The 10,986-nt window shown below is 51.8% G+C and overlaps 1 protein-coding gene across 1 annotated transcript; it reads right to left on the bottom strand.

Annotated features, from left to right (window-relative positions):
• Positions 1–3,042: 3,042 nt before the first annotated feature.
• On the bottom strand, positions 3,043–8,998 carry RAB33A (RAB33A, member RAS oncogene family). The gene is made up of 2 exons (XM_077826540.1): positions 8,681–8,998; positions 3,043–3,498 (listed from the first exon to the last, which is right to left on the bottom strand). The coding sequence occupies exons 1-2, from the start codon at positions 8,996–8,998 to the stop codon at positions 3,043–3,045; spliced, it is 774 nt and encodes a 257-aa protein (XP_077682666.1).
• Between the last annotated feature and the right edge of the window lie 1,988 nt (positions 8,999–10,986).

The raw sequence follows: 10,986 nt of genomic DNA, 5'->3' as shown, positions 1-10,986 counted from the left end.
AGCCTGGAGTGGCAAGTATTAATTTTTAGAGTCCTTGCAGGCTCCCATCTTCTGCATTCAAAGTGCCAGAGTGGGGAATCAGCCTTAACACCACAGTTAAAAAGTTATACCTTATTTCCAGTCTGAATGTCTAGTTTTAACTTCCAGCCATTGGATCATGTTATACCTTTCTCTGCTAGACTGAAGAGCCCATTATTAAATATTTGTTCCCCATGTAGGTATTTATAGACTGTAATCCAGTCACCCTTTGACTGTTTCTTTGTTAGATTCAAAGAGCTCAATCTATTGAGTTTATCACTATAAAGCATGTTTTATAATCCTTTAATCATTCTTGTGCCTCTTCTCTGAACCCTCTGCAATTTATCAACATCCTTCTTGAATTGTGGGTGCCAGAAATGGACACAGTATTCCAGCAGCTGTAACACCAGTTCCAAAGACAGAGGTAAAATAACTTCTCTACCCCTGCTCAAGATTATCCTGTTTATGCATCCAAAGATTGCATTAGCCCTTTTGATCACAGCATCATACTGGGAGCTCTTGATCAGATGATTATCTACTCCCCCAAAAACTCTTTTTCAGAGTCACTGCTCTCCAGGATAGAGTCCCCCATTCTGTAAATATAGCCTACATTCTTTGTTCCTACATGTGTATGTTTACATTTAGCTGTATTAAAATGCAAATTGTTTGCTTGCACCCATTTACCCAACAATCTAGATCATTCTGTATCGGTGACCTGTCATCTTCATTATTTACCACTCCCCTAATTTTTATTTCATCTTCAAACTTTATCAGTGATGATTTTATGTTTTGTTCTAGGTCACTGATTATGTCAAATAGAATAGGGCCAAGAATAGATTTCTGCAGGACCCCATTAGAAACATACCCACTGGATGATTCCCTATTTCCAGTTTCATTTTGAAACTTGTCAGAGTTAGCTAGTTTTTAATCCATTTAACATGTGCAACATTATTTTTATATCTGTGATGGTCTGGTCAGTGAGGGATTTAATCCATACCACTGAAGGGCTGTGTCACCACAGGTCCTGTAACATGGGGTTTCTCACTGCTTTGCTGCTCTAGCTCCCTGGGCTGCTCCCACCCAGCCTACTAGCACGCAGATCACACCATGAGTGTGTGTGTGTAGCTATAGCCCTGGTCCAGCAGCTCTGACCCTAGCAGCCTGCCAACAACACATCAATCAGTCACACTCTGGGTTCTACCAGCTTTGTTTACAACTAACAAAATGACCCCAACACACTCCCAGTCCTGAATTTTCCCAAAACTGTGTGCACTGAAGTGCCCAGCCCTCTCCTGGGCAGCTCAGAGAAATAATGAGGTTCATTGCTCCTGTAAAGAGAGAAAACCACATCACAGCTTACTATCTTAAATGGGAGTAAATATACCCTTCCCTTTAAATACAGGGCTGAATTGGTTTATGGTAAGAATGAAATAAATTTAATAAAATATGCATAGGATTAAGTGAGTTCATGTACAAGGAATTAAGATAGTTACAAGTAAAACAAAACCTAATTCTGAAAGTCCAAAACTTAATCTAGCAAGGTACAATCTTTGCCTAAGGAGGGTTCTCGCCTATATTCAATTCCCAGAGACTTCACCCTCCCCTTAAAGGATTCATCTTTCTCAGCTCACAAGAGCTCTGTTTAGTGATGAATGCCAAAGGTGGCTTCTGCCTTTGCTTATATTTTCCAAAGTTCAGTGATGTTTCAGGAGGCAGGAAGACCTCATGCTGTTCTTTCTTTTCTGTGGGCTTCCCATGCCCCTGTATGTAAATAGGGCTTCCACTGTTTGATTCCACCATGCTTGATTTACATAGACTACATATAAATAGTTGTGACATTCCCTCCTGTCTGGGCAAACTGTACAGCCTAGTATAAATGAGTATCCATAATTCCTTATAGTGTTAATATGTACAGTTCACAATATTAATCACTGGTGTGTCATTAGCTTTCAGAAAATACCGCACTCTATACATGTTTATAATATAGTAATAGTGTACAATCAGTTGCTTATCACTTGAGGTTCAGCCCTCCAGTCTTCATAGACCAGTAAGCCTTTGCAATGTAGTCTTTGAAAAGTGAAACCCAGATCAAGCATCTCTTCTCTGATGGGTGTAGATGCCAGGCTGTCTTCTCCCCTGCTTGTTATGTGTGAGGTTTGCCTCCACCCCTTGCTAGCTTGATGACTGTTTGAGATATGTAACTACATTCTCATTGTGTCTTTCAAAGTGTTTTGGAAGTAAATATCCGATGGAGAAATCACATTCCTTTGTTTAGGGTAACTCCTCTGACTGGCAAACACATTTGAAGAACTATATTTTCAGTTTATGTCCATAATTTTGCATGAGTTGCTTGCATCTACATTACACAATATTAACCAGTGAGTTATAACAATATCAGTATCACTAAAAGGTGTCTTGTAGTAACAATAGTGAGTTGGGGTATACTGGGTTGATCAGGCCAACTGAAACTCACTGCTGGAGAGCAGAATGCCACTTTCCCTCGGTCCTAGGGCTGTTCTTAATGTCACAATATCATTCTAGGTTTGTTTGTTTTTTTAAATCAAAATGTCATGCAGAACCAGAAAGAAACTGAAGATTTTATCCTGACAGGAATCCTACGCAGAGCAATGAGTGCAAGTCAGTCCTTCCTGCACAGACCGGGCATTCAGCTGTTGTAGAACAGCTACAAGGATCCCTCTCAACACAGCATCAAAGAGTCAAGTCTCAGGGCATGACAACAACATACCCTTTAAACTTTACCTTGGGTTAATCTCTTACATGGTGATATGAACAGCCAGCTTGAGGGTTTGCTGAGAGTTCCAGTCCTAGCCAAGACCCCATTTCTACAAGCATATAATTACTCTGAATACCCTGTTGATAGGCAAAGACAGACTCAAAGCAGACATCAGTGATACAAATTTTATTTTGTTAACATTAATTTATAGTGAAACAAGCAGGTGTCAGTCTTATACAGGCACAAAACCCCTCCCCCCACAATATTAACCTAGACTGCACAGCCTCCGTTCAGCAGGGGCAGGAATTTTTATTGTTAGCATCTTGTGTGAACTCCAGTTTCTGCACTTTTCCCTGCTGCCTCTCCATATCCCGATAGAGCAGGGACTTCTGGGCCTTCAATCGGCAGGCCAGGCACATGAAAATTGACTCCACATTCTGACTCTCTTTGGGGTCCTTGGCTGATGTTTCAAACAAAAGCATGTTGTGAGCATCAGCGAATTTCAGGGCCACGCTGGATGGCACCTGAATTTGTTCTCGTAAGTCACACTTGTTCCCAACAAGCACCTTGGGGACGAAAGGGGGCACAGCATGCCCATTGCATTCCTCAATCCACATTTTGAGATTGTGGAAGGAAGCCATCTTAGTAACATCATAGACAAAGATGACGGCATGCACATTGCGGTAATAGTGTTCTACCATGCTCTTCCGGAACCGCTCCTGGCCAGCTGTGTCCCAGACCTGCACCTAGAAAACAAAGCACAGTGTGCCTGAGGCAGCCAAGATATAGCCCACCCCCACAAAGGGCTTGGGTCCCAGGAAAAGGCAGTTTCTTGTTGGGAGAGGCTGGGGGCACAGAGACTTGGGGCATTTCCTCTTAGTCTAGATCATTCTCAATATGTACATAACCCTTGTTCAGTTTGATTAGCGAGGCTAGACAACTGCAGAGCTCCACACAGCTAATTCCCCTTCACCTCAACTGACACTGCTGAGACCAGCACATTTTGAGAGAAGTCTCTCCCTGGGCAGCCCTTTGCTTTACCTGCAAATAGTCCCTGTATTCTGGCCCAGAAGCCTTGGATTCCTTTGTGCTTGTACTGAGCATGGTTTGCTCCAGGCAAAGTGGTTGTCTGGGATTCAATCACTCTTGCTCAGCACCTATCTGGCAGGCCCTGTGAGCTTTTTTTTAAGAGAGTGTTTCCTCTTCTAACTATATTTCATTGCCATCTTCACCATAGCAATGATGTGCACAAAACACCTGGCACTTAAAGAGGCATTTCAACACCATACCAGGCATTACTCCACCTCCACCAGCCAGAGCTGTCCCTTGGGTAGGGTGAATTAGGACAACCGCCCCAGGCCCCATGCTTTCGGGGGCCCCTGCACTTCAATAAAATCGGGACTGTCCCAATATTTAGCCCTTTGTCCCACGTCCCGACAGATCTACGCCATTTGTCCCTATATTTAGGTGAGACGAGTGGGCAAACGGGGTAAGGAGGTGAACGGCAGGTAAGGAGGAGAGTGGCGGGGGGGGCATGCACTGGACGGACAGTGGGGAGGCAAGTGGTGAGTGAGGAAGCGGGGGGTAGGAGTCAGGCAGATGTTCAGGAGGAGAGCGGTTTACAGGGGGCACGCTGGACAGACGGCGAGGAGACAGGCGGGCAGACAGCAAGGACGAGAGCGATAGGCAGGGGAGGTATGAGGTGGTGGGTGGACAGTGAGGAGACTAGTAGGGAGGCTGACTTGTCCCCGGCCCCACATCCCCCTAGGGACAGCCCTGCCGCCAGCATCCTATTCCAGAAGATAGGAAGAACCCTGTAATGCACCCAGCCAATTGTACAATGGTGAATCTGGAAGGGGAAGAAATAGTAGAACTCCTTCCCGACCCCTGCAGGTGCACCCTGAAGCCTGGGATTTTATTATTTCTTTTTTAAAGCTGCAATAACTGCAGACTGATGCTGAAACCATCCGGCTTCCTTGTCAACCCAGTGCCAGCATCTGCAGCAGGGGCGTCTCAAGCTGGGCACACGCTGGCAGAAAGCAAACATGTTTGTTCTTCATTTCCCTGCCATTCACTTCCTCCTTGCACTTGAATCAGGAGGACAGCATGAAAAGGAGGGGCTGCCCTGGGCTCATTGTCCTTCAGACCCTCTTGTCCCCACCCTCTTACACACCCTCTTTTCAGGCTACATACACCTCACTTTTCCCCTCTGGCAGGAGGTTAGCCTGGGCCACTAACCCTTCTCCCCTCACTGCTCAAGTGTAAGCAGCTATGATAGAGCAGCAGGCTGGACACTTCCAGGCTGGAGCAGTAACACTCGTTTCAGACCAACATATGGTGTAAGTTGCACTAGCATGATCACAGGACTCAGGAACAAAGCTGGCTGAAAACATTTTTACCAAGCTTCTTTCTGTCGAAAAGTGCCGTTTTATCACCACTGAAATGGCTCCCTGGGCCAGGATGGACCAGTCAAATTGAGATGGAGAGCAGCCTGGAACAGCCCACAGTCTGGAAGGCAGAGCACTCCCCCGGGGAGACGGGAGGCCCAGGTTCAAATGTCTGCTCTACCCTATTAGAAGCAGAGACCTGGGTCTCCCACATCTCAGGTGAGTGTCCTGACCACTGGACTATAGAGTCTTATTGGAGTGTTTCACTTTGTATAACTAATTAAATATTCATTAGGCCAGAAAGAGGGACAACAGCTCAGTGGTTATGACTCGCCTGGTTCCTGAGCCTTTCAGTCTACTTGGGTCATGTTTTCAGGCTTTTATCTGCATTCAGGAGGGCTAGAATCTGACAACTTCCCGCCCGCCTCTGCAATGAAAAAGCTGAGAGTCTCCCTTAATCACATGATCCCACAATCTGGAGATTTAAGAAAAAACACCAAATATTCTGAGACTTGTGATAAAATGGCACGGGTTGACTGCACTGTTTTTCCCCCTTCAGAAGCCCTCAGACTGCTCAGCTTCCAGGGGTCACTCCCGCTGCAGCGTGCCAAGCCTGCCAGTCTTCCCTTGCTCTCTGTTACCTTACCCACCAAGTCAAAGTTTACCAGCCTCAACCAGCGAGCTTGGATTACCAGAGTCAACCCACTGGGCGGGCAGGCAGCCAGATCCAGCCCATGCACTTTATGGATGTAAACTCAAGACAAGTTAATATTTTGCAGAAACTCAGCTTTCATTTAAAAAGGTGGTTTCTAGCCTGTACATTTGCAAAGGAAAGTCTGAAAACACCTGAGTGCAGCTTAAAGGCTCAGAAACCAGGACTCAAAAAAAAAAAAAAAGACCCAGCATTCAAGATTTTAAACAGTCTCATGATTTGGGGGCCTGGCTTGTGATTTTGGAATATTGGGTTGTGATAGTGGAGTGGTCATCTCCTCCTATGGAGAAAGTTTGGTGCAAGCTGCAAGAAAAGGCACCCACACAGAGCCAGCTGCTCAAGGCCTGTTCCCTGCGTAGCCCTTACACACAGACACAGCAAGGAGCATCCCACTGGGCTGCCAGCTGCATGCACAAGCTACTGCAACTCACCAAGCCCTAGGCCTCAAGCCACAGTCACAGCAACTGGCTGGGTGGGCCCACGGCTCTGCTCTGCAAACTGGGCCTACAGCCCAGCTTCGCAAAGCCCTGCTTTCCTCAGTGGCAGAAGTCCTGGGGTCTGGAGCAGCTACCAGCTCCTTCCTCCAAGCACTCACTTCCATTCCCCCACTCAGCTCCCTTGCTCCAAAACTGGGCACACTGGACCTTTCCACAGCATTCTCACCACCACCTCCTCCACAGATCTTGGAACCTCCCAGGGGCCTGGTACATGGCCCCCATTTTCCCAATGCCCTCATACCTCAGCACCTCCAGTGCTCTCTGCCCAATCCCATCTATCACCATGTTCCCTCCATCCCAATCCTCATACATCTCCTGCCCCGACCTCCTGTACCACTCCACCCTCTCCCCTCCCCAGCCCCCTCCATGACTTCATAGTTCCCCCTCCCTCAACCGCTCGCATCCCCTCCTACCTCCCTGCCCCCAATTCACCTCATACCCCCCTGCCCCCTCCCTCCTTCCCTCATGCTCCCAGCACCTTATACCACCCTCCCCGCCACAATGTTTCACCAATGGGTTCAGACTTCCCAATCCCCTGGATGACCTCGTAGCCCCCCTCCAGTGCCCTCATACATCTCTCCCCTCCCCCCTCCCCCTCCAGTGTCCTTGTACCTCCCCGCCCCCGCCCCCTCCCCACCTGTGCCCTTGTACCTTCCCACCCCCTTCCCTCCCCACCAGTGCCATCATACTTCCCCACCCACCTCGTACCCTCTTAGCCCCCACCCCAATAACTTGCTACTCCACTCACTGCTCTCCCACACATTCTTGCCACCCCAGGGCCTTTGTACCTTACTGCCTCTGCTCTAGCTCCCCACCTCTGCCCCCCACTCCACTCATGGCCTCCTATCTCACTGCCCCCAGTAGATGTGCCCCCATCCCCGTGACACTTTCATAGCTTGATACCCACACATATCTCATCAACCTCAACTACCTCCCTGTGACGATGTGATGCAGCAGGGAGGGGGGAGTGTTGACCTGGGAATGTGCCCTGGGGATGAGAGACCTGAGAGCCTGTAACCCGAGCCAGGAGGGGTAGGGGGAGGTAAGACCTCTGCCTGCAGAAGGGAACCTGCTGGAGGGGTTTAGTTTCAGTTTGGTGCTGGGTGGAGGAACCCAGGGAACCCCAGGGCTGGGGTCTAAGCTCCCTGCTCCCCCAGAAGGACTTGACTGAGGGGTCCTGGTTGTACCCACAAGCTCTGTTTTGGACTGTGTTCCTGTTGTCCAATAAACCTTCTGTTTTACTGGCCGGCTGAGAGTCTCAGTGAATCCCAGGAAGAGGGGTGCAGGGCCTGGATTGCCCCACACTCTGTGACACCCCCTACATCTGACCACCGACACACCCCAGGCAACCTCTAGCCCTCTCACCACACACCTCCACCCCTCTTCAGCCCCTTCCAATGCGCACACCTGCTCTTTGGCCTTTGCACACCATGGATGTCTCACACCTGGAGAACCCCGCAATCACTCTCCCTGTTCCCCTTCTCTCCTTCTGCTGCTGGTGCTGTTCCCCCATTTCCTTGTACCTCACCTGCTCTCCAGCATCCCACTCTCTCTGACCCATGCCTTCCTGACACCAACTCCCCTGCTTGTTCTCCACCTCTCCCCCCAATCCCTCACCAATCCCCTCACTCCTCATCCCTCGCCACCTCCCATTCCCTCCTCCTTCACTACCCCTGCTCCTCCATTCCCCCCCAATCCCCATCCGCCACTGCCCCCGGTCTCCCGTTCCCCCCTGCTCCCATCTGCCACTACCCTCTGCTCCCCATCCCTCTCTTACCCCATCCCGCACCCCCAATTCCCTCCTCCCTCACTGTCCCTGCTCCTCCATTCCCCCCACTCCACATCTCCCACTCCCCTCTGCTCCCCCATCCTTCCCGCTTCCCCATTCCCCCTGCTCCCATCTACCACTGTCCCCCCTCCCCCATCCCCGTCTGACTCCATCTCTTACCACCACCACCTCAATTCCGTCCTCCCTCACTGCCCCTGCTTTCCCCATTTCCCCACTCCCCATCTGCCACCACGTCCTGCTCCCCCACCTCCCTTCCGCCGCCGTGCCCCCCCGCTCCCCCATTCCCATCCCCCACTGCCCCTTGCTCCTCCTCTCACCACCCCCACCCGCCAATTCCCTCCTCCCTCACTGCCCCTGCTCCCCATTCCCCGCCTCCCCCACTGCTCTGCTCCCCCAATTCCCTGCTCCCCATTCCCCACCTCCCCCATTGCTCTGCTCCCCCAATTCCCTGCTCCTTGACTGCCCCTGCTGCTCCCCCCATACCCCCTTGCTTTCCCCATCACCCTCCTCTTCCTCACCCCCCCACCCCGCCTCTCCCCCCACCTTGATTTTCTCTCCCTCGATCTCCACCGTCTTCTCCCTGAAGTCCACGCCGATGGTGGCCTCGGTGCTGGCGGGGAAGGCGCCCCCGCAGAAGCGGAAGGTCAGGCAGGTTTTGCCCACATTGGAGTCGCCGATGACGATGATTTTGAAGATGCGGACCCGCAGGTACTGCTCCAGCGAGGCGTCCAGCTCGGCGGCGGCCGGCCCGGAGGGCTGCATGCCGGGCGCTACGCGGAGCCGGGCGGCGGCCCGCACACAAAGGCAGGAGGCAGCTGCCGAGCGCGGCGGCGAGCCCGTCGGATCAGGTGGCTGATACATATTCAGCGCGGCGGAGACCCTCCCCCTGGCCGGCCGGCGGGTGGGGCTGGCAGCGGGGCTCGCCCGACCCACGCGCTCCCGCGGCGCCTGCCTGCGGGCCAGCAGCCGGGGCGCAGGGGTACCTGGCCCTGGCTGCTCGCCAGCGGAGCAAGGGGCGGCCCCGGGCGCGGCCTGCCACGCCCCCTCCGGGAGCCTAGCCCAGGGCCAGGACCTCTGCCTCCGGGAGCCTAGGCCAGGAAAGGGCCGCCGCGGGCGCTCGGATGCTGTGGGCCGGGCCCTGAACACACATATTGAAGTGAAAGGCCCAGGTGGGAGAAAAACTCTTGCTGAGCGGCCAGAAGAGCTCCCTCCCAGGGCCCGCTCTGGCTCGCCCAGCCCAGCCCATCAGCAAAGCCCAGGCGGGCCTGATTATACTGGCGGGGAAACAAGCAGCCCAAAGGGGGCACACAGGGAACCTTCCCCTCCAGATCTCTCCAAACCCGCGCGGGAAGCAGGAAAAGGCAGCACTCCCCTCCACCTCCTCTGCAGGCTGCTGTGGGGACAGCCAGGCTGGAGAGGTGAACAGAGCCACATTTGCACAGCCTGCGTGACCACAGCAGCGTGACATCTAGCCAGCAGTGGGCTAGCACCATCAGCACATACCAGTTGACAGCCCTCTCACCCCTACCTGCTCTTCTAGGCCCAGTCTCTCCAGCTCAGGTGAAAGGCAGAAGCAGGGTAAGCAAGATCAGAGACGGTCTGTGGCTGGGGGAAGGCTGACCTGGATCACAAGGCTTAGGGGGGCACTTCCTGGGTTACATGCAGGCCAGAGAGCGAAGAGAAATTTACAACAGACCAAAGTACAGACATGACTGTGTGCAGCCAATACAGGAATTCATTATGGGCACTGCCAACACCTGTGACAGACACACATGCTGGGTCTCTGTTAGAGGGACCTCAGCACATGCCTGGGATAGGTCATGGATCCACAGGGTCTAGTCTGTGCCCCAGCCTGTAACCAGCCCCTTGCAAGTGACCCCTTCAGTTTGCTGGGCCCCAAGGACCCACACATTTCCACAGGGACAGGCCTATGGCCTCCAAGACTTAGAAACTAGGCCTTCAGGCGCCTTCAGTCTCTGTCTCTCTCCATGACTCCAGCCAAGCCCGACTCTTGCAGAAGCCTTTTACCAGGCCCCTTCAGGGTGCAATGCTTTCTGTGAGTATTGGCAGCCACACCAGGCAGCCTTTTCAAACAAAGGCAACGAGTTCTTAAGTCACCTGGCTACGGAATCTGACAATCCTGCTGTTAGCAGAGATGAAAAGGTTAAGATGAAAAGAGTTCAGCCTGGCCAGTTAGGCTGCCGTTGAAGCCATCTTGGCTCTCTCTCTGTCGCTCTCCCTTTCTCCTCAGCCCCAGTTGAGAGCTCCCACCTCTCTCCCCAATGCTAACTCTAATCGCAGCTACCTGATGTGTTTCAGGCCATCGTCCAGCTCCTGCAGAGTCATACCGAGTTCGCCTGCGAGAGAGTCCCATGGATAAGTATCAATTGCTCAGTCCCATTATTTTTGTGGACCCTTCACTGATACGGGTCAATTTCAGCCAGTCCTTTAATGACCCATTAATTCCACTCCAGACAGTTACATGACACAACATCTCATGTATCCTGTTCTGCCCCAAGAGCAGCTTTTTACCCCCTTTGCACCTACTGGGTAGCAATGCAAGTACATAGGGAAACTGAGTCACTTAGGAATAAAAAATATTACAGAAAATTCCCACTTCATCACATAGGGCATCTGAGGGCTTGTACCCACTACCACTTATGTGCTCAGGGGTGTAACTTATGTTACTCCCGGTGGTGACTTATACACACACCCGAGCGACATAAGTTATACTGACCTAAGCGCCGGTGTGGACATTGCTGTCCGTGGGAGAGCTTCTCCCGCTGACATAACCACCTGTTGCTGAGTTATTAGGCTGACAGGAGAGCTCTCCCCCCTTGGCGTAGTGT

Source organism: Eretmochelys imbricata, chromosome 9, assembly GCF_965152235.1.
Source record: "Eretmochelys imbricata isolate rEreImb1 chromosome 9, rEreImb1.hap1, whole genome shotgun sequence".
Classification (NCBI taxonomy): domain Eukaryota; kingdom Metazoa; phylum Chordata; order Testudines; family Cheloniidae; genus Eretmochelys; species Eretmochelys imbricata.
This window is presented reverse-complemented; position numbering and strand designations above follow the sequence as displayed.